This window comes from Thermobia domestica, chromosome 9, assembly GCF_964235325.1.
Source record: "Thermobia domestica chromosome 9, izTheDome1.hap1.1, whole genome shotgun sequence".
Taxonomy (NCBI): domain Eukaryota; kingdom Metazoa; phylum Arthropoda; class Insecta; order Zygentoma; family Lepismatidae; genus Thermobia; species Thermobia domestica.
In genome coordinates, this window is record NC_137462.1 from 26227703 (window position 1) to 26252705 (window position 25003).

General features: G+C 33.5%; 1 protein-coding gene across 1 annotated transcript; it reads left to right on the forward strand.

Moving 5' to 3' along the window:
- The first annotated feature begins 239 nt into the window (after window positions 1-239).
- On the forward strand, window positions 240-22229 carry LOC145694488 (selenoprotein M-like). Its single transcript, XM_081770786.1, has 4 exons — window positions 240-498; window positions 10983-11053; window positions 14343-14412; window positions 15824-22229. The coding sequence occupies exons 1-4, from the start codon at window positions 388-390 to the stop codon at window positions 15950-15952; spliced, it is 381 nt and encodes a 126-aa protein (XP_081626912.1). The 5' UTR covers window positions 240-387; the 3' UTR covers window positions 15953-22229.
- The last annotated feature ends 2774 nt before the right edge of the window (window positions 22230-25003 follow it).

Below are 25003 nucleotides of genomic sequence, written 5' to 3' on the forward strand. Positions count from 1 at the left end.
ATACATTAGTCTACAAAATAGCATAAGACATTTCTTCCGAAAATTGTAAAAATCTATGATTACCTAAACTGGGACAGCACTTTTTTTTTTTTTTTTTTCGTTGGTGTATTCATTATTTGGCAATGACTGGTACGGAATGAGCCCCACCTTGATTATTAACAATTTATAGGAGTTTCCTTTTACATATTCCTTGGATATTTCAGTGCTTTCAGCTGCTTATTAATGGCAACACTGACCCAGCAGACAATCATAATATAACACATGCGCTTCATGCGCGTAACTGACTGAAATGCCTGTTTGGTAATACATATGAACGAGAAAGTATTATAATTCTAAAGGTTCATTAAAATATATAATCAGTTAAGAAAGGAAATTCGTTGCACTAACATGGTAACGGCAGTATATATCCCAATTGCCTTTTTGCTAATTTTGAGTTACTCTTCTGTTGCTGATGACTTACAGAAAATAAAAGATGATGTGGCAAGTGTTCGTGTTGAAGTAAGTATTTTATGCCCTTTCAGGTTGGAACAATCCTACAACGTTTGGATTATGTTAATGTGTTTCCAGAACTGACTTTAAAATTTTTTCAATGGATAGATTTTTGTCCAATATTTTATAGTAGTATCCGATTTTAAGATGGGATCCTTAAATTAATGAAATATAGACTTCTCTTAGGAGAAAATGCATTCTTACTGTCCTACAGTGTGTTTGTTTCGTAAGGGTAGTTTTATTATGGGCGCAGATGTACTGTACGAGAGCTGCATATGGTAATAGTATACATGAGAACCCCCTGTCTTCCGTGCGCGAGGATACTTCATATTATATATTTATACGTTACCAAATTAAATCACTGCGTTGTCTTCATTATATGTGCTTAACATTCTATTTTTACTTTCTAGAATGAATTTTGTTGATTTCGATTCGAAAAATGTTAAATATTTTTGAATTTATATCGTGATGCAGACCAAAATCCTTGTTGCATATAATGTAATGCGCTATAGCATATAAAGTACAAGGGCAAATAGGTACGTTCTTTTTTATTTTCGTATCAGTAGATAAGTAAATGAAAGTGGGTTTGTTACCCCCTTTCTAAGTTCGTAGATACTCAATGAATAATCCCTAAAAGTATGAGCGTCCAGCTTCTTCTGGAACTCAGACGGTCTTACGTATACTATATCCCTGCATATAAATACAGCGTAAGGTCATATAGCGTAAAAACTAGAGTGCATAGACAACGAATCAACATATTATAAACCAATTTGTGCTACGCGGCCACTAAAAATCACGAATGCTATCTAATTCTTTTAGACCAATTGCCCTCGCGCGGGGGAGAGGTGCGTCGATTGTGTATATATATATACTTATAAGAAATTATAGTAGAAAAACACTTCATATGGCATAAAACACATGCCTTTCGTGTGGAACGGGCTTGTGACACTTCTAGAATCATTTAATACACTGCCTTCCCTAATATTTCATTTATCAAGTCGGTAAGAGTGGACTTTGAGCGAAACAGGTTTGTTTGCCACAGGATGTGTTATTGGAAAAATTGAATCACTGCTATTTATACGCAATAGGTTAGCTTGAGTATCGGTTCCTATGAATGTTCTGCTCAAAGTGCACTTTTGACAACCTCGCGGAGTGCTACGTGGTAAAGGGCATACTTTGTATTTCGTATTTATACCTTATTTTACATGTGAGAGGCAAGATCCCCGTATACTTTAGGTGCTGGTGTAGTTTTGCGCAACAAATTCTGGAAGATTTACAGGTAAAATTGAATACTTTATATGAAAAGACATATTTATAAGGAACACAATTCTGCAGGAGGCAGAATTTTATACAAAGTAATACAGCTATATTTCAGGTTTACAAGTGTAGGGTTACTAGTGTAAAATCATAACAAGTGCTTTACGATGGGTAAAATAAGTTAGAGCATTTGGAAGATAACTCTATTAAGTGTTATCTTCCACCGTCGGTGTATTTCTGATCAGTGTACAGAAGCTGTATTTTATGTTTACAAGTAGAGCGTTACCAGTATGTAACCATGACAAGTGCTATCGAAACTCGTATCTTTCCTAAAACCCACTTCTTTTGACTATCCTCGCTTACGCGTATACCCACCATCGCTAGTATTGCTTTTTTTTTTTTTTTTTTTTTTTTTTATAATAGATATACAGACAAGCCTTAAAATGACGACCCATCAAAGATACGGTGTCCACACAGAACAATTATTTTAAAATTTCCTATTTAAAAGTTGCCTTTGTCTATTATCACACAATTGTTTACTGTAATACTTAAAACACTATTGGGAACTAACATATTTTATAATTTTTTTCATTAACACAGATGTAATAAGCAGGGTTGGCTGGTTTAAACCAGCTGGTTTTTTCAAATAAACCAACTGGTTTAAACCAAAAAACAAAAAAATGTTCGTAAAAGTGTAAGTGTTTGTAAAATCTTGATGAACACACATTTGTGGGTTATCACGTTTCACTCCCGTATATTATTTGTATTATATTCAGACCTAAATTCCCCATTCATTACTCAAAAAGATTATACTACAAAATCAACTTTTTTTTACAAGTTTATAAATGTTTATTTTGTGATTTTTTTTGTAGTTGTTATTATTGTTATGTAATTGCAATGGAAGAAAAATTCTAAATATTGTTTCGTTTCAATGTTTACTATTGATAAAATACATCAAAAATGCCGTACTTTGTGTGTGTGTGTGGGGGGGTCATACAGACCCCACGAGAGGCATTTAGTAAAATAAGTATCTTTGGTATCTATTTATGTATAAATGAGTCTGAGCCAAAGTGGACTCAAATAATTCGTATCTTTATTCACTTCTCTTATTGATATATAGATTAAGTCGGTGTATTTCTTTAATTTGGACCAATAAAAGTCGTTGTTAACTAACTTGAACTAAATTAGTTCTTCTGTACTCCGTCGTACTTTGAAATTTTTCATATGTAATTCTGTGTAATGGTTTCACTTGTGCAACTTTATCTTTTTGTCCTTCTGAAATGACTTGAAATTTTTCATATGTAATTCTGTGTAATGGTTTCACTTGTGCAACTTTATCTTTTTGTCCTTCTGAAATGACTCTTGACAGTTATATTAAGAAGCATGTAAAGATCAGTACAACGTTTTTTTTTTTTTTTTTTTTTTTTTTTTTTTTTTTTTTTTTTAATCAGGATTCCTTCGTGAGTGAGTCGGCAGGCGTATCGCATTTCTGGCCAATTAGTCCTGGTTCCGAGTTCAAATGGAGGACAATTTCTCTCGGATGGAACTCGAGAAGCGGTTTTTATTCCACTTTAAGCTTATGTGACCCCTTCCAGCATAACCCGGTTGTTGCATGATAACATCAAGGCGAAACAATTTTATTTCTGTCCATATATGATATGAATATATAGAGCAAATCATTTAAACCAAAAAAACCGTTTTTTTTTTTTTTTGTTTTTTTAATAAAAACCATGGTTTTTGCCAACCCTGGTAATAAGTCATGCCATTAAATTACGTATATTAAATCTCACCAAAAGAACCCTGAATAGAAAAATGGGACACTTTTTGAAAATAACCTACTATATTAAAAGTAACTAAACTTTAAGTTATGTGATGAAAACACGATTCTTTTCGCCTGAGATTTTAGTGATTCTCGACTCGGGAAATTTTCGGGCAGCACCAGAAACTCAAGTACGGACATTTTCCTATTTCATGCGTTGTACGATACGGACGTGGATCCAAAAATACAAACAATCCGTACGAAATACGGACTTATGGCAACCCTAACCATAGCTGACGTACACTCATGCCCAAAATGATTGTCGCATATCTATAACTGTCTTATTGTAAGAATATAATTTGATAATGATTTTGCAGGGTACTTTTAATACCGATACTATGTGTATAATCGGGAAATGTATATTTTAGGTGAATTTCATAGGAAAAGAATTATAAATACGAAAATGAGAATGAGTAAAGCAAAATTTTGCTAGATGGACAAGGAAGTTTTATATTTGTTTTATTCTTATTTACTGCTCCTTTGACATGAAATTTTCCACGTACATGTCTTTGCCGATTATACATATACTAACATTATAAGAAATACCGGGCGAATTCGTTATCAAATTATATTCCTACAATAACATATTTATAGATATGCGACAATAATTTTGGACATGAGTGCACATGCTCCTTCGGGCGCACCCCTGCGTTAACGCGCGGTCCCACCGGCTTCAGCCTTTTCTGACTCGGTTAGATAGCATTCGTGCTTATTAGTTGCCACCTTGCACATGTTGGTTTGTGTTTTTCCACTGTAGTTCTTATGTCATACGTCCGAAAGCCATATTTATAAGCAAATTGGAAAATTAATTGTAATTTTTCAACAACTACTTCTAGTTGTCTCCTTGAATTTTGTCTATGCCAAGTGAGATATTTTCATGTCGCCCAGTGCAAATCTTTTACAATAAGAAACAAATTATTGAAAAAATTGTAATATTTCATCAATTATTTGGAGTGGTGCACGAAAAGTAAACCTTGCACGATATTTTGCTTAGACAACGCTATTTGAAATCAGGTAACATATCTCTTCCTTAAAATTTGCAGATTTATGCCTTCCTAAAATAGGATAGCATCTATTTTATATATCCTTACGTGTCCCTTCCCGCATCACCCGGAATACCCACCTATTCCATCTTGCCCGTCCTAGGTTGGCTGTTATACAGAGGTCTCTTTTTTATAGAATACCAAACTGTTATAATCAAGTAACAACTGATGTGGACATTTTTTCGAGCTACCCAGTGTTTCAAAGAGCAATTAAAGGAGCTTTGACGGAATAGTTTTACTTTTTTCTATGTTGTTGCTATTGTTGTCTTGTTTTTTGTTAGCATGTCCCTGTGTAAAATGGCAAAGTTATGCTGTATCTGGGAATTTGTTCAATAAATAAAATAATCACGTTAGATGGCAAGTCCTAATTTGTACTGAGTTAGTAATCTAATTGTAATTGTTAGTTTTTCTATAGGTGTCTTTCGTACATTATTACTGTAATGGTATTTATTTTATAAATATTTGGCATTAGATGTTGTATCTTTAGTGATTAAACTTGTTCGGTATAATTGAGTCGATGAGAGAAAAGACACCGTCATCAATGTTTTAGGTGGTTATTACAAGCTATTATTGTATCTAATCCGCTTGAGGGCAAGCCAAAGCTCGAGGGCCTGTGTGTCCGTAATGAGCAGGAGGTGTTACGAAGCTGGGTGTGCAAAGTGGAAAATTCAATTATTTCATCATTTAATAATGACTGTTACGGTATATTGATTGAATGTAGTGCTATGTTGCGTGCATAAGGATGTCAGTTGGAACGGACATTGTAAAGTTGGGTCCTGTATTGAAACAAATACCACCACAAAAGTATTAAAATTTGGTATTGTTGGTGGCATGGAAATGTGAGGAAGTGCCGTGTATGAAATGTTGGTATGAGACTTAACAATAAGAATAACCAAGGTCATAGGTCATCACTGTAGAGTCAGTAACAAGGGAAGAAACAAGGTTAAATGCAGGACTACAGAAATACTCATAGTTTTTCGTAGTAAGTGCTTACCTTTACGGCGGGATATTTGTATATCTGGGTTTTAAATTCACTGCTTTATTGATTTAAGGAGTTTATGTGTCCGCAGCAGGGAGAAGCATAAATATAGGTAGAATGAAATGAGCTCTCTAAGTTTTACATCCCATGGTTATGCCGGCTAGGCTAAAGGAGACGGATATGATGAGAAATAGTGGAATGAAGAAAGTGGGAGGAAACGGGAGAACCCCGAGAAAACCTAAGCACACGGTGTTTGTCCACCACAAAGCTCACTTGGCGTGAGCTGGGACCGAACCAGGGATCCCATGCACCAGAGGTGAACACTCTACAATTGAGACACCACGGCCTCTTAAATACAGGTAAAATAGAGCGGGAGCACTCTAAACCAAGATTGTGTGTTAACCAGTTATTATGCAGGTTTAATTTAGGCGCGCTAAAAATATGTGATGTGCAGTTAATATCTCTTACTCAGAATAGGAATTACAACTCTTCGAATTTTTGTTTGTAAAGTTAATTTTATGCATGCATGTGTGAATATTACGAATGAAATACTTCTTCGGTTAATGCCTTAAAAAGTCGATTCGAGTAGGAACACAATATTTCTTAGCGTTGATGTTGCACGCTTTCTGTTTTATCCACGTGACACTGGATACCGTAATAATATTTCATCTTCAAAACGTTTGCCCTTACTGGGATCTGTTACATTAACCTTCCCTAAATGTAAGAAAAGTGGCTTACCTTGTCCCTTCGTGTTTATTACTTCAACTGAATATTTCTTTCCTCTCTGGTTAACGACATCAGCACCATTTTTATTACTGTTTCAGCGGATCCTTACTTTTACATCTTTTATTGTAATTTTTGTTTGCTTTTCAAGACTAATCAGTGCAGAGAATTCCTTGACTTAATTTCGTTTTTGATTATCGTTAATAAGTGTTCCTATATTTATAACCAATTAAAAGTTTTTTTTTTTTTTTTTTCGAAAACTTCATTCACATTAATAATTTATACGGAATTCCACAGTATATCTTTGATTTATTGCTTTATGTGGATGTCCCTCAATTCATTTTTCAGAGGGCCGCGGTTGCTCAGTGGTAGAGCGTTCACCTCTGGTGCTTTGGTGCTTGGGGTTTCGGGTTCGATTCCAGCCCCCGCCAAGTGAACTTTGTGGTGGACAAACACCGTGTGCGTGGGTTTCCTCGGGGTTCTCCCTTTTCCTCCCACTTTCTTCATCCCACCATTTCATTCATTACTCATCATGACCGTCTCCTTTACCCTAACCGACATAACCGTGGGACGTAAAACTCAAAGATTTCGATTCATTTTTGGGTGTTGTAAATACTAATTAAGAGTCGCCGGGACTCAAGTGACCTTGACAAATCGAAGATATCAGCCTTCCTCAGTTTCTCCTTGGAGTGCAAAGTGTTTCCTTATTTTGGCAACAGATGGGGTTGTTGCTGAAATGTCCTCAAAGCAAATGGCACCCCTCCTTTTCCTTCGTTTTCCCCTGTATGTGGTCAAAGTTGGACAGCGCAGGAGGGGGGTGGTTATGGCTGCAAATGGGACAGAAGAGTGAAATTCCTTGTTTTTGGCTAAAAGAGAAACAGAACTGAAGAAAAAAATAAATAAGAGGGACTAACATAATATCAGCCGTCAGCTCCGTGTCTAGAGAGCCACTCAAATATCTACAACGGTCACAAACATACGATAAAGAACAAATGCACTTGTCACCTGTCTCTTTCTCAAAGGATTCTACCTATGGTAAATAACAGAATATGCGGGAAGAGTGTAATATAAGATGAAGAACCATGCCAATGGGAAAAAAAAAACGGGAGGGTCGATATTCTAATTTATGTAAGGCCTTCGGGTTTTTTTTTTTTTTTTTTTTTTTTTTTAACTTGGAATTGAAAGGCAGAAAACCCAGACAAAGATCTGAAATGTATAGACAATGTGACTCTTTTTTAGTGGAATCCATTTCCTTATTTTCTTTTCAAAATATGACCACCAAATTTACCCTCACTCTCGCCTTCACATTCGAATGGTCCTGGGTTCGATACCAGTGGCTGACCATCCTGAGTTTTTCCTATTACAACAGGAAAGGGCCGCAATGTTACTTTCAGCCTTGGGGACCGGCTTAGAAGGACAGGAGAGCATATGCCCTGCTTGGTGAAATAGACCACTTCATTAACAATATAATTAAAAGATGTATCACTTTCTTCAGGAAGGTACACTCATGTCCAAAATTATTGTCGCATGTCTATAAATATGTTGTTGTAGGAATATAATTTCATAACGAATTCACCCGGTATTTCTTATAATGTTAGTATGTGTACAATCGGCAAAGACATGTATGTGGCAAATTTCATGTCAAAAGAGCAGTAAATAAGAACAATAAAACGAAAATAAAACTTTCGTGTCCATTTAGCAACATTTTGTTTTACTCAGTATTTATAATTATTTTCCTATGAAATTTACCACATATACATTTCCCGATTGTACACATAGTATTAAAAGTACCCAGCAAAATCATTATTACATTATATTCTTACAAGAGGACAGTTATAGATATGCGACAATCATTTTGAACATGAGTGTACAAGGACGTAACAGGTGTTTGTTTCGAACATTAAATAAGTGTTCATATAAATTAAACTTATTTCCTGACGTCATAGAACTAAGAACTGTTGCAGAGCGACGTAAGTCCGGTGACAATACAATATTCCATTGTTACTTTCATACTTTATAATATATCTATTTATTTTAAAAGCAACTTTTAATGTTTTAATTTTCAACTCCTTATCCTAAAATAAACACTAGCCTTTAACGAGCCCTGGTTTCCCTGGTTGAATATCACTTTAGGATTTGGAAAATGTGTCCAACTAATAAAAAGATGATAAAACACCTTTTAAAGACATTTTTTTGTCAATCAATTCGCACTAAAAAGTTAAAAATAATTTTGTTTATGCAAGATTAAAGAAAAAGAATGAGGCGCGTCATTTTAAGAATTTATAAAGTAACTGTACGCCTATATTAGAGCGCATCCCATTTTTTTTTTTTTTTTTTAGTCATTCATAAACAATTTTTTTTTCTTTTAAGTGCGACTTGATTAATGAAGGAATGTCTTTAAAATGTTTATTATTAACTTTTTTTATTATTGTTAATGTTTGCATCCTTGGCATAGGGTGTTTATTTTTTTTAAGGTACCGTATGATGCGTTCCTATACTACTAGGGTATATTAAAATTTAGTTTCCTATGCGTTACTACATACATTAAACAGCTTTTTTAAAGAATTACTACCGAATATAAAGTGTTTCTCCGCCAATAAGAGGGAGACAGATTGAGGGTACCAAACACCCCTACCGTTGATTGAGAAATATTTAGGTGTCGACACTGATGAGCAACATCTACATTTGAATTTGAATGTTTTATGGGTTTTAGACAATTGATTCAGACCGGGAAATAAGGGGAACAGAATGTTGGAAGCAAGTAGTCCCGTCCCTAGTTTGAATGCCTGGAATGAGTAAGGACCCTTCTCCCCTTCGTAAAACCTGCCGGAATTGGAAGCAATATCAAAGAAACACTGCTTCGAAAAGAGAAGGAGCAAACATGCGTAAATAGATAAGGAAGCAGACTAGCAGAAGGAGCCTCATTAATTACATGAACGTAGGTTAGACAGTAGGAAGCACTGTTGCTACGTATATATATTTTTTATTTTCTTATATTTTAGAAATGTATATACAGTTTTTCTTTAGATTTTGGAGCCTCCAAGAGAGCGGGGCCCTAAGCTATAGCTTGTTTATCTTATACGTAAATCCGGCACTGTAAATAGTATACATATACAAGCGCGGATCCAAGGGTGGCTATACAAGCTATAGGCCCCCCTTGACGCTCAGGTATACACTGGATAAAATGAGCTTCAATCCTGTTTACTCTGGATAAAGAGGGAAACTATGGTTTAGCTCCTTCTGCTTTGATCATATCCTGGATCCGCCACTATATATATATATATATATATATATATATATATATATATATATATATATATATATATATATATATATATATATATACAGTATGTGTGTGTGTATGTATGTATGTATATAATATGTGAGTGTCTAGTATGTTGTACGATAGAAGCTGATGAAAGAGCTTTATATTATTCTTGATTTTTTGACAGGTAAACAAAGAATATTTCGGGGATTAATCTACCCTAAAGATTATAATAATGTATATTCTCATTCCTGCAGGAAGTTTTCATTTCTTTCTTGGAATAGATAAACGAAGACTTTGGTTTGGCTTCTCCTTCACAAATCTTTGTCGAAAGGTTGACTTGATCGCTACAAACACACATTACTTCTTCTCATAGAAACTATCTACAAATGCTCTGTACTGCTGAAACAGAAACTATCAACCAAAGAGGTCATAAATTTTGCCATTCCTCGTGTTTGAAGTTCCCGTTCTTCACAGTGATTTCCTTCCTCCCGCTGAGAAGGAAAGTGGGATGAGTAATGCCTGTAGTGCCATCTAGCAGTTAGACGGCCAAGTACGTGGACACGAAAAATTCTGATTTCTGTAGATTGAATGATGATGGATATAATTTCTCATCGATTGTGAAATGGATGTCTTTGGAAACAGCGAAAAAATAGTACAGTAGCGCACAAATACAAAGATAGTACTCCATTCTCAAAAAAGTCCGAAGTTTTTAGCTCTTTTCCTTACTGTAAAAAAACAGAAGACTTTTCCCTCTAATTTTGATCATTGTCTTATGGAAATTTGGATTATAATTATCTGTATTTATAGGAAGAAAATATCACGCACAGCGTTCAAATTGCACCTTTAAAATGAGATGCATCATATTTAGTGAACTACTGAGACATTTTTGCGAAAGAACGAAATGAAATCTTGATTTGCCTAAAAAAATGGTTGAGATCCCATGTTAAATTGAACACCAATATTCCGGCCGCTGTGGCGCGCTCCTTCTCCCTCTTAACCAGGAGATTTAACATTTCTCAAATTTTGTGAATTTTAGGACTTAGGAACAATTCAGGTGGTTAAACACTTAGAGACAATCACATAGAGCAGTAAATTGAAGACATTGTAAAGTTACTTATAAATTAATAATGTGTTTTATAGCTTCTACTGACTTTCTTATATGTGTTCATTTAAGTTCTTTCAGCAGGACATTTTTATCACACGTCATTCACTTTCAACGTAATGTATTTCAAGGAAATCTTAAAATGGCGTAAAAATTATCATCAGAGACTAGAAAATAAATATAACGTAGAAAACAAGAATCTTTCATCCGTTGCTCTAGACGGGTCCTAGAAATAAAATAATTATGAACTACATGAAGCAGTAAAGCTTTAAATTAACTAATTATTTTGTTTCACTTTGCAGAGTTGCCGAGGATGCTACCTGAACAGGTTGCCAGAAGTGAAGGCATTTATTGACGAAGATATACCTGAATAGTATCCTTACTAATATTTTAGTTTTGTAGATAAAATGGTAAAAACGCCTCTCAAGTGTTTAATAAGATATTATCAGTACTATGTCGAGTGTACTTGTATTTTTTATAGTGAAGGATCAAGTTATTCATGTATGGCATATATTCTTTAAAGAAACAAGCCTGTAACATGATTAATGCAACTATATTGCTCCTATGAAGTTCAGTGTTTAAGTGACTTTAGTAACCTTTCTGCCAGACTTTCCTTCAGAAAATTCTGTCCGAATTGGGGGGAGGGGGAACAAAATGAGAGTGGACTGCACTAGGACACTATTTCGGTATTTTGGTAATTGCCATTTAATTTTTCTTAGCTCCGGGGATGTGGTTGGCCAGCTCCGGTGCTTTCATCAGTCAACTTAAAAACGGAGAAACCTCTAGTATACTACTGAAATTAACGTGACATTCAGTTTAATCCACTTTTCAGAAAACAAATTAAAATCACCACATTAATTTCTTTTACTTCAAATGTATAAACCGTTTGGAACGTTTCTCTTAACTAAATGATATGACTACCCTTGCAGTGCCAGTGTGTTGATTTCGGTAAAAATATTTTCGAAAGTTGCTGTTGCTTCCATCCTCACTAGCTCCAAGCACAGAGAAACAATTAATACACTAAACTCATTAATCATATCATTTAGTTAAAGAAAAAAAAGCCAGATTGTTTTTACATTTCCTTTTAATGATTGCTGGCATGCCAACGCAACTTTTCGTCAACTCGAAAAACAGATACGTAACATAGAACTCACTAAATTAGACAAATATGAGTTCAGTCTATTCATATTTTCTGTATTTGAATGGACGGAGGATTGCTTTACAAACTACTTTTGCTGAAATAAATACATTTGGACTTTAAGGTTAATCATATCATTTAGTTCTACTTGAATTCCACTACTCACAAAACATAAATTCAAATCAGAGCATTTACTTTTTTTTTGTTGTTTTCTGTTTATATCTTGCTTTAATAATAATAGTAAAACTTAAGGATAGTTATTACATGCTAAAAATATATATATATACGCAACATTGTAATTACTTAACACGATCTTCTTCATTAGAAGTTAGCAATCTTGTATTTATGTAAGAATAAGTAACCAAATATAACATCTATAAGCAAAATCCTCCTTCATGCAACCTCTGAGCCTGAATGGAAACTTAGATTGATTATCAAGATTGACTACATTGAGTGAAATAGAATGAAATAGATAACACACCATCATAGTTGCATTCATCCGGATTGAACGTTAGATATTCAGTTCTAATGTAATACTATTCGAAAAAAAAAAAAAAAAAACTTTCAATAGGTGATGAAGCTTTTAGCATATATTGGCTTCCTTGATATTGTTACTTTAACCTTTGACTGAATTTTCCGATCAAGCTCAGAGGTTGAATGAAATATCATTTTGTTTAGAGGTATGGAATTTAACAACAGTAAAGACTTGGCAGCGTTTCATTCTTAAGAGGCCTCATCCCGACGAAATTAAAATACCGCTAATTTTACAGTAATTATGTGATATCTTCAAATAGATAAAAGATAATTGAAATGTAGAACAAGAGCGCCCTAGATAATAATATTTTGCGTGAGGTACCGTTATCACAAGTCACCTAGTGGCTTTCCGTTTTCAGCCGTTTACAAACGCGAAAATAAATGCCGATTTTCAAAATTGCTCGAAATTGAAAGCAGATAAGTGAGTCGTGATAACGGTATCTCATGTAAAATGATATTGTCTAGGGCGCTCTTGTTCCACATTTCGATTTTGCTTTTATCTATTTGAAGATATGACATCATTACTGTAAAATTAGCGGTATTTTGATTTCGCCGGGATGAAGCCACTTAAACATAAGATTTTTTAAATAACTGTATAAGAACTATTGTTAAAGGTTTTTTAAAGCAATATATGTAAAAAGAAGTTAATATGTCATTTACTTTGTTTTGTGAGAAATTACTATAGCAGTTAAAAAAAGACAGACTTGTGAACTCACTTCATCATTGAACTTCATAGATCCATTATAGGTGCAAGAATCAAGTTAGATGGTTATTATTGATTATTTTTTGTATTTGTTTTATCTCGAATCTCTAAACTTGTACGGTTGCATCTATTATCTATCTATATGTATAAATATTTACCGTATTTACTGGCGTACAAAATTTACTTTCCCCGCAGAACAAAGGTCTAAATATGTCTGTATACACTAGTAAATATGCGTTCATTGGTGAGGGGGGCGCGGTGGCTCAGTGGTAGAGCGTTCACCTCTGGTGCTTGGGGTCCCGGGTTCGATCCCAGCCCCCGCCAAGTGAACTTTGTGGTGGACAAACACCGTGCTCGTGGGTTTTCTCGGGGTTCTCCCGTTTCCTCCCACTTTCTTCATTCCACCATTTCACTCATCTCTCATCATCACCGTCTCCTTTAGCCTAACTGACAAAAAACGTGGGACGTAAAACTTACAGATTTCATTTTTTTTGCGTTCATTCGTATGGTAAGGAAGCAATTTTGAAGTGAAAATAAGGAGAGAAATTTACTTTCCAGCAATGGCTAAATATTTTGTTGTCATTGGTACACTGGAAACTATTTCGCAGCATTGTTACATCTTTTTTGAACTGGCTGGTATGGTGTCTCAATCACTCGAAACAATGCCTATTGTGTCTGTAGTGCTCTGGCTCTTGACTGTGTGGAATGTGACCAATTGGTTTTCTGAGTCATTATTATTATTATTATTATTATTATTATTATTTCTGTGTTTGACATCGTTCAGTTTTCTGCAACAAGCAAACGTGTGCAATAATGTTGTTGGTTCCACCTGGAATGGATTAAGCGAGAATAAGATTATTTAGAGGGGGCACGGTGGCTCAGAGGTAGAATGATTATCTCTGGTGTGTGTGGGGGTCCCTACTTCCATCCCCGGCCAAGTAAGTTTCTGGTGGACAACATCGTGCTCGTGGGTTTTCTCGAGGTTCTCTCGTTCCCTTCCACTTTCTCATTCCACCAAGTCGTCCATTATCATTCATTTGCTTTAACCCTCGTCTTCTTTAATCTAAAGGGCATAAACGTGGGACGTCAAACTCAAAAATTTCATTTCATTCTCAAGATTATTGAAAACAACAACAAGTGAACAACAACTAGTTCACAGGAGATATTCCAGCCTATTTCTTGACGGACAGAACTTGTCAACCCAATAATGTTTCTTGTTCCTTGCATAGTTGTATAGTTCTATTATTTATTTTCTCTGTTCTCAAAATTTCCTTAATTTGAAACCAGCGATAACGTGGAATTTGTACACATCAGTGGAGCAAAACCAATATTAATACCATTAGATAAAGATGGCCAGGTAAGTTCGTGAAGAAGCTGTGGTAACGAAAGTCGTTCTTTTATTGGCTTAGCCTTCATTAATGTTGTGTAGGATCTTCAAATAGTGTGTTTCTAGCTCAATGAATGGCGCTACCATCATCAATGTTATTATATGGAAATAATTACATAAAAACAATCAATTAAATATTGAAAAAAAAAGAGAAATAAATGAAAACCAACTAACTACGGATAATTTACATAGTAATATCTAGGGAATGGTATGAGTGAAATTTTGATATTTCGTTTACGATTATTGTTGAAACAGCCCATTGTTGTAAAATGAGGTCAAATTAATTCAAATTAAAATTTAGTTTATGATAAAAAAAAAAACACGTTTCAGTAATTGCAAGACCACGCATTTTTCAGTTTCCGAAGACCTCCTTTCCATTATACGCCCTTCGAAGTTAATTTCAAAATGTCTTGTTGCGAAATGAGAAAGGAATATGACAAAACGGAAGACAATGAAAAGGTGTTCAGAACTTTAATAGGCTTAAGTATTTCACCTATTTTCTATTAGAAAGCGGTTAAATTTCGTAATATTATCCTTAGTAAAGATACCTACTTAATAAAATGGGTTAAATTTTGCTATTTTGCACTGTTGGAAGCACTCATTGTTCCAAGTACATTTTGAAACCGAATACCTTGGTAAACCCTCGGCAGTGAGTTTAAATTGTGGCATTCTCGCAGTAGATGACCAACAGGGGCCGTATTTGTCGCAGCAAGTGATCTACGCCATAATTGCTGTTGGTTATGAGTTACTAGCAGAATACTCGGTCTTCGCACGGGAAGAATACACATAAAGGAGAGACTATAGAATTGGACATAAAGGGGGTGAATTTGCACTTTAAACTGCATCGGAAGTGTCACTGTTCGTCTCAACAACTCAAAAGTTATGGATTCGACACTAATATCGGTTATTTTTCGATCATTATATATATATATATATATATATATCCTTACCCCTCCCTTAAGTTGCATCGTGAAAACGAAATGATAAAAGTCATCCCAGGCCCGAGATCAATCAATCAATCACCTGATTAGTGCACTGCAGACAACAGAAAAGACACTTGAATACAATAGTCTTGTTTTCGTGTATCTATTTTCCGCCCCTTTTTGACTCATGTAAGTCCACCCAGATAGCTAAACCTATGTTTCTTTGGAGTTTTAAGACAATATACGAGACACTTTTTCCCAGGTACGAACGCCCAGTATGAATTTCCATGTCCTGCATATGTGGGTGATAGGTTTTTCCCAGCCCGTGATTTCCTGGAAATTCATCTGAGACCGGAAGTAGACAAGGATAAGTCGATTATTCTATCATTATTTCTATGTATTTATTCTCGCTTATCGTAAATTATATTCGTGTAACGCTCTTTTTTTTCTTTTCTTAGGAACTGACAAGAGTTCAGTTGCATTCACTGAACAGGAAACAATGTAATGAAGTTTTGGAGAAACTTGGTTTTCATAAAAGAGGTTCTGATGCCCAACAAGACAACACTGATGACCGAGATGAGTTATAATAGGCATAGGATAGTATAAACCCCAATGTTTAGCACTGAGTTTGTTATTTTTTTGTACAGAAGTAATCATACATTCCTACAATTTTTAGAAATTAAGCAAGAATTAAATACTAAATACATTAAACTGAAATATACATATATGTATATATTTATGAAGAATAGTTCCTTTTATATCTATATATTTTGTAATTGTACGTCGTGTAAGGGTTAATAGCTCTCCATAATGTTTTATAGAACTCAAAAAATAGGCATTACTAAAACATTCTTGGAAAGATATATAAAAGCAATCTGTCGTCTATCAGTAAATAGTGTTTATTTTATAGGAAAGTGTTCGTGAACTTTTTTTTTTTTTATGTTGTTAAAACAAGGAACATTATTAACATTGGAAATTATAACACTATAGTAAATGATTGTTTAAAAAATTGGAAATAAATGAAGTAACTGATAAACAGCATATTACTAGGATTTAAAATATGAACAACAGATTACATATTATTCTCAATCACTATATTCATCGTCATGAACTCCCTATTACAGCATCCTTCCGGATCTAGGTGTGTACGAGGCCTCTCATTCCGTCCTACAACTTTTTCTCACTCTCTTCCCTTTCTTTCCATATCCTTTAGTACTTAATGTCTTTCTTGTGACCGTTTTCTTTTATTTTTATGCCGAATAGGCATTTTCTTTCAATAGTTATATTGGTCTTGGTATTTCTTTCGTAAGACCGACGCTTCGTATACAAAAGATTCCAAAGCAGATTAATCAATCTCCTGTCGGCTTGCTAGAACAAACTTTATTTATATATTTATTTATTTACCTGCCGTCATAAGAAAGTATTGTAGGATTTGGGATGTTTGACTAATCTGAAAATGCATTTTCTTCTATTTAGTTTTGACTTGAATTCAAGAAAATTTTGTTTCAGCACATTATATACTAAAGAGTGACATCTGTACTTAATGTTTTATCCTTTAATCACTGCCCAAGTGATCAACATCTTTGAAATTACTTATTTCATGCTAAATAATGTATATGACTGTATAATCATGACATCACACGTGAAGATATATTATTTGCATTGCCTATGAATATTTCAGTAGTTGATTTGCTTCTAATAGTTGGAATTTTAGTTATTCCATAAATGAAATCTGTCGTTGATTTGAGTTGAGTTTGAAATTGAGACATGTAATGGTGATAAATTGTAATTGCGTTATTCTAAGGAATGTACTTAATTACTAAGAGAGAAAGCTACTCTTGCGAAAATTTAAAAGTCGAAATGTGTACTTAGGAATATTTCATCACGACCTAGAAATAGAGCTTAAGATATACATGAAAATCACGATGGTCTGATCTCATTTACGTATATGAAATAATAAAATAAAAAAGCTGTGTTCAAATAAACCCTTCTACAGAACAAGGTATGTACACTAATGTCCAAAATTATTGTCGCATGTCTATAAATATGTTTCTGTACGGATAAAATTTAATAACGAATTCGCCCGGTACTTCTTATAATGTTAGTATGTGTATAATCGGCAAAGACACGTATGTGACAAATTTCATGTCAAAATAGCAGTAAATAAGAACAATAAAACGAAAATAGAATTTTCTTGTCCATTCAGCAACATTTCATTTTACTCATTATAATTTTCGTATTTACATTTCTTTTCCTATTTCCTGATTATACACATAGTAGCAGTATTAAAAGTACCCTGCAAAATTATTATCAAATAATATTCTTACAAGAAGACAATTATAGATATGCGACAATAATTTTGGACATGAATGTACATATTATTTTGCAGTTCGACAGAACTACTGCATTCTTAGAGCTATGCAAAAAAAAAAAAGTATGTAAAATTAGTGTTTTAGAACATCTGAAAAATAATGACTAGAAAAATTGATGCTGTTGATAGAAAGAATGAAGTTGAGTTTCTCGGATGATATATGTAACTTCAAAATTTTCATACAATGTGGAAATTATCTCTAAAGTAATTACTTGTCCTCTCTGTTAAGATCTGTACATAGCTTATTAGTGTGTTTTATACATTAGAAGCATAATTATAAAAATAAATTGATGATGACTAATTATATAATTATTATAAACTTTTAATTTCTCTAGTGTTAAAAATATATGAATATGAAAACATAAAACTATTAGAGAAATATTTTCAATTATTTTAGGTTGGTACCATCTTCATGAATCATTGAGGATATATAATATGAAAGATAGTGAAAAGGTAACGATGTAATACAAAAATAAGAACTTGCCAGTCATTGTAGAAATCGTAAACAGGGAAGATCGTGTGTATGAGAAATAATTATCATGTATAAGAAACACAATTGTACGATGTAATACTTTGTGTTCTTGACAGCTGGATTGCTAAGGATATTCTCTTATCACTATTTTAAAGTTTGATACATATTTTTTAGTTGTGTAGTTAAATTTGTGTGCTATGCATATATATGTTTACAAAAGCAAGAGTTCTTTAAATTAAACTCTTGCTTTCACCATGAGTTACATTTCACCATATTATTTTTTGAAATGTATTAATATATCATAAGCGCACAATGCATACCAGTGTTTTTAAAATATGTATATATATATATATATATATATATATATATATATTGTTTTGTATGTAGTTCCCAGCACCAGAGCTCGAAAAATCCTAGACGCCATGGCGACTGGAAATACGAATCTGGCGCCTAGATTATTTAAGGTCAAAATATGTATGTTTATGTATGAAATTGGATTTGTATTATTATGGCGCCTAGGGTCAGAAGAAAATTTGAGCTCCTCGTGGCTACGTGGATAGCGTACTTGCCTTTGCAGTGGGAGACCCGGGCTCAGTTCCCACGTTAAGCTGTTGGTTCACGTCTCATATAGCCTCGCTGCTGGACGGGACGCTAAACTTACATCATATCCATGTCAGAAGAAAATATTTTGAACACTTTTCACCGCACTTCAAATTGTAAATATTCTGCCCTCTGTTATTATAACAAGCAGTTTTTTTTTCCCTCCAATACTTTGCCTTTTAGCTTTGACTGATAATTCTTAACTGATTTAGTTAATAATCCGTCCATGTTAACTAACACTAAATAAAGTCAATATTATCTCATATGTTTACTAACCAAATGTATTGTAGAGTATTGTAATACTGCCTTTACTTCGAGAAAAGTAACTTTTATTTTATTTATTTTGTATCTTTTTTTTCTTTCTTTCTTTTGACCTGACGTGTAACTGCATTCTTCGCAAATTTTATCAAATTGGAGATTGCTACATTTTGCTGCCGACAGCGAAATTCGCCGAAAAGATATTGATGTAAGATTATATCAGGCTCGATTGAGGTTTACTATAGAAGTTGCCTTTTCTGTTATATGTATAAATTAAAATGCAGCAGATGTCCTGTATCGAATATTCACCTGGAAGGTACGTATATGACAGTATTATTACTGTTTGATCAATAGCAAACTCACTACCTCTTCCGAAATTTTGTCAAGTTATTTGCCTTCTCATGATCTACTATCCATCTTTGAACTAGTGTATATTAGCTGCATTCCCACCGAACATTATTACTTTTTTTAATGTGCGTAATAAATAATTTATGTATATGTACATGTATGTATGGAAAGTAAGAAAATCTTTATTTGCCGAACATTTATATAGATTTACTGCAAAAAGTTTCTTGAAAAAATGTTTTTTTGAGTTAACAGTTAGTTAGTTAAAAATATATATCTTCTCAAAAAAGATGTTTAGAAGTAATCAACGAAACATTTTTTAAAATGTTCTTTAAGTGTATCAGAAGTGTGTAGATTTGTTACAAGACTTAATTCCTCCATGACAGAACTGATTTATTTATTTTCTTTTTTTAATCATGCTGTAATTTTTTTACCTTCTCTCCCTTTACAAGGATTTTAATTAGCCTATAAGCAAAAAATGAAAGTTATTTACTCAGAAAATAATCTGTGTGACCGATTCTTCGGACTTAAGTATGGTAAAGATCAACATAATTTAGTACATAAATACATATATAAACCGATTATTTTCCAAGAAGTACGTAACATTTTCTGCGTGTAATAAGACTCAAGAGTATGAAAATCGCGTATTTTAAAGACAGGCTATTAAAAAGATATCCCTTAAGAAAAATTAAATTTATTAATTTGCCAAGTATTTTTAATTGTGACCGAATTAACACTGTTACCAGTGAGTTAATTGTTATCGTTCATAATTACTATTATTCGTTCTCTTTCTTTCTATCAATCAGTGTGTTGTAATTTATATCTATTAGTACGAGTTCCATACATTAGTGTAAGAAAATGAAATTTCCGTAATATACAATTAATAAGAACACTTCGTTTGTTTATACTAACATAACTTTAAAAAAGTACTCATAATATGCATTTTGAAAAGAAAAAAAAACTTTTAAATAGATCTATGCATCAAGATATATCTGTGAATCCGAGTGCACTACTATTTATACAAAATTCTTCATCTCAGTAATTTCATAATAATGACAGGTAAACAAGAACAAAGTTCGGTCATCATAAATTGTGAGACTTCGTTTAGTGAAAACTGTTTATAGAATTAAGGTATATATTTATATGTATATATAGTGTCTTCTTAGTGAAATATAACATTTAAAACAATGTACTTTTTATCCTCCATTCGCAGGAATGTTCAATTTTTCTGATGTGACAAAGATGTGTTCCGAACGGCTATTTGTTGATTCTTCAGTAGTTGGCAACTTTTTAATTAGTATCATATAAAAGTGATGAAAAAAGTTATACAGTAAAACCTGTCTTTAGCGGAATTCGATGCGACTCGTAAAAATTTCCGTTAAAGATAGGTTTCCGGCTAAGGAAGGTAGACTTATGCTTTAAAATAAAGTGCATATACATATACTGAAATAAAATAAGATCCTGTACATACCTTAGTCAATTTGGAGTATTTATTTTTCTTACGAAATAGTACATGCAAAACTTACAATGAACAGAAAAATACTGTATACACGTTAACTTTATTTTTTCCAATAGTCAAGAAGCAGTTTCACATTACTGCTTGGCCGCTCGACTTTCCATAAACACTTCAGCTTGAGAAATTGCATTAAACATATCAGTGTCATTTCGACGTAAGGTAAATTATTGCAGTTCTTTCAATTTTTGACGGCATCTTGATAAGTCTTTAGTCTACACAGTTCTTCCAACTCACTGCCATATTTCTCTTCTTCCTTCACCTCCTTCTCGTAAGGCATCTATATCCGTTGTGTCTGTTTCGGTTTGTACATCACTGACAACGTTGTGTATTGTATATATAACTTATCATAGAATATATAAAAACTTTCTAAACTCAGCATTCCAGAACTCAAAAATTTCCGCTGAAGGGCTTGTTTTGATTTCCATTGTCCGCGTGACAGTTTCAATTTAATGAAGAAAATTTAACGCGTTTTTCACTCCAAAATTCATGGGACCGTGAAATATTTCCGTTTAATAAAAGGTCTGTAGAAGACAGGTTTTACTGTATTACGAAATTCATGTATTTTTGTGCGTATGTAAATGAAATATATATACTTAAAAATCATGCTGCAGAAAGAATGGACAATGAAGTAAAATCCTAGAAGTGGAATAATCTAAACTATGTACTAAACGAGTCAAGTAGTTTCGTCACTTCAACAGAACTGTAGTTCAAGTGTTGTATCTCTTGTTTCAAACAACTTACTTTCTAGATAAAAAAAAAGGCTAGGCCGTCAATATTTCATATTTACTTTCATTCAAATACATTTTCTCGCCTGGATAAAAATGTGTTAATATCTGTATCTGTATGAAATTGAAAATCACATTAAATTATTTCGACACTTGCTGGTATCTTCCTCAGGAATACATCGCTTAGTACATTTGACTCCTTGGAATATTCTTCTTAGGGTGAAATAATCGTAGAAGAGTTACAGGAATGTGAATCATCGGAAAATAATTATATTAGAAGTATATACAAAATTTCAGATAATTTAATTATCCCTTTTGTCCGCACTAAAGCACCGTTCTTCCTTTGAAGAGTTTCACTTATAAAAACCAGTAATTTTTCAAATTGTGGTGTCACTATATGCAAAAAGTACGCCTTATACTATGAAAAACTGAAGTTAACATCGAGTTGTGTTTTAATAACCAGAAATCCACTAGACTGTTTTCAACACGGAGTCTAATGCACTAGGTCATGTCTTAGGAAGATAACCAGCGAGTGTCGAAATAATGTAACGTTAATTTCATATGGATACTGAAGTTAGTACATTTTTATTCAGTTATTTACTACATATCCCATGGTGTTCATAAGAAAAAAAAAATACCTAATTAACTTCTTTTTAATTTTAAAATTATTGAAATTCTCTATTTCTCTATAATGGTTAATAGGTCGGCTCAAAACATACAACCATTGTACGTAATTTGTGTATAGAGTACATTTTGTTGACACCCACTAAAAGTTGGCGCGCCTAATTTCCAATCTCCTCAGTCTGTAATGAGCACATTTAGACTACAATATGTGCGATTGCTTCGTGAGGTTATTGACAAGCTACCTGAATTATGAACTAGAGGATTCCGGTCTAGAAAACTGGAATCTGTTTGAAAACTAATATTTTCATTGCGAAATACTAAGGTGGGTGTGTTAGATTTGGTTAACCAGAGCCTTTCATTAGAAACGCTAGCATTTAAATCATTATGAACCATTAGAGACACGAAAATAAACAAAATACAGGTATTCGTTGACGTACGACCGAATTCACTTACTGCGCGGTCTTAAAAGTGGTTACTTGGTAGCTTACTGTACACGACAGTATGAAATGTTATTTTGATCAATCATCGGCTGACGATTTAGGCTTCGTTACACTATCAGTATGTGTTATTTTCATATACAAAAATGTTTATATTTCCATGACCTTAGTAACAAAACTTTTCCTACAGGTTAGCGTAAGTGATTCATTCATTTTAAAAAGGTGACTTTGTGATTCTTTTCATATATCTTTCATGTATGTAGGTTTAATACTTTTGAAAATAACAATGAATCATTTATGCTAACCCTATATATTAATGATATATTATCTATTACAGTGAAACCTCTACTAATGGACACCTCTATAAAGCGGACACCTCCCTTAACGGACATATTTTGTAATCCCCAAACACTGTAATAGGAAAAAACATATTGGCAAACCTCTCTAAAGCGGACACTCTCTAGTACGGACACGGACAGTCTTTTCTGTCTTTTATAAGTATTATTTACCTCCGTATTACGGACACTTTCTCTAGAAATAAGTTGCAAAGTGTAGTAAAAATATATTTTTAGTAATTCATACATGTGTCATCAAGGATGCATTGTGACAACATTTTGCCTCCTCAACTGTCTGCTCAGCAATCCAGATGAAGCGTCTCTGTTTAACAACACTCTTATGTCCTTTGCTTGCATCCAACTCCCAACCAAGCTGTTTTAGACACAAAAGTGATTGACAGTTGTCCGCCGTTAGGGATGACACGTTATGCTACTGTCCGGTTGGAGTCTCTAACCAACCAGAAGTCAAGTTTAGTATTTTTTGCCGTCAGGTATATATATTGTCTCAAAAAGGACACTTCAGGACTGTAATTACCTTACAAATTGTAGCGCCATACTGAAAACGAAGGAAGTACTGATAAGTGTAAAGTGCAGAGAACTATAACATGTTATTTCCATGTGTGCCCCGAACATAGAGTATTGGATGACAAGGGATAATGCATGTAATATTCGTAAATACGTGATTCATGCAAAAATATTTTTTTTCTAATTATATATTACCTTGCTCACTAATTTACATAACAAAATACTGAAACCTCTTGAAGGCGGACACCTCTCTATAGCGGACAATTTTTCATTCCCCACGGCTGTCCGCTTTAGAGAGGTTTCACTGTATATTATTATTATTATTACTATTGTATGTCGTTGATAATAATACCCAGCTTACTTAACCTGTACAAAGTCGTAACTCGTCGGCCAACAGTATTAAAATAAGTAAAACAGAAATTTGGCGTGCTCACTTAAGCTCTCGAAAAATGCGCATTAATATTTGCTGGCTATATATAATTATCATTAACATCACAGTGACAAGTTTGTTGATACATATAATGGCTATTGCACATTTGAATAACTTCATTTTCTATTCTTTGTCTAAGTATGTACATTTTGAAGTGTATTAAATGGCAAGAAAAAAAATCTCCATTGTAAAGGTAGAGTTATTTTTAATTTTTAAAAGGGTTTTGTCTAGTCAAAATTGATAGAAGTATGATATAGTTACCAACAAAAGTGGATATCCACGTAGGTAATTTATCAATAGCTGTAAAGTGGAGTACGTATTTCTGTCCCTTAAATAGGGCATGGTTTTATCCAACTTAAACTATCCATCATACATTCTACTGGTTTTGATAAAACTATTAGCAGATATTTGGTTTTGTTGGCGACTATATTGAAAATCAATATGATGAGCATACTGATCATGCACTGAACTGCAACATTCCATTTTCAAACAAAATGAAGAAACGTTAAAACAAGGCTAAATGTATACAGTATTATTACTATTCTCTTGTCTTCTGTGTGTTGTTGTGATGCTGAAACTTGTGTTATCCTGTTATTTGTTAATTATTTTTAATATCTACTTTTGTGTTGTCTTTTAATATATGGTTTTATTTTGTTACAAACACATAATGGTTGTTTGCAAGATTTATTTCGTAACCCTGTATTTTTATGATTAAGTTAATTTTTATGAGGAGGTAAACAGTGGTACTAATACAACAAATAACAATAATAAGACTTAGAAAATTTAACATTTTATGAAGGAACTAAGATCCTGTGCCTTTTCTCGTAGCTTCTGTTGTTTTTCGTTAATTTGTGGTTTTCGATATTTTAGATCAGTGGTTCTCAACCGATGTGTCGCGACACACTGGTGTCCCGAAATTTTAGAATTTAAAAATCATGAAGAATTTAATAATAATTAGTTAAAAATCGAGACAGACTGTACCAGTCAACATCTCCAGTGG

Bases quoted from the DNA above. Each gene is read 5' to 3' on its own strand.
- LOC145694488 (XM_081770786.1), top strand. From the start codon at position 388: ATGGTAACGGCAGTATATATCCCAATTGCCTTTTTGCTAATTTTGAGT. The intron at 11,054-14,342 runs GTATCCTTACTA...ATTTGAAACCAG, and splicing joins GACGAAGATATACCTGAATA to CGATAACGTGGAATTTGTAC. The intron at 14,413-15,823 runs GTAAGTTCGTGA...TTCTTTTCTTAG, and splicing joins CATTAGATAAAGATGGCCAG to GAACTGACAAGAGTTCAGTT.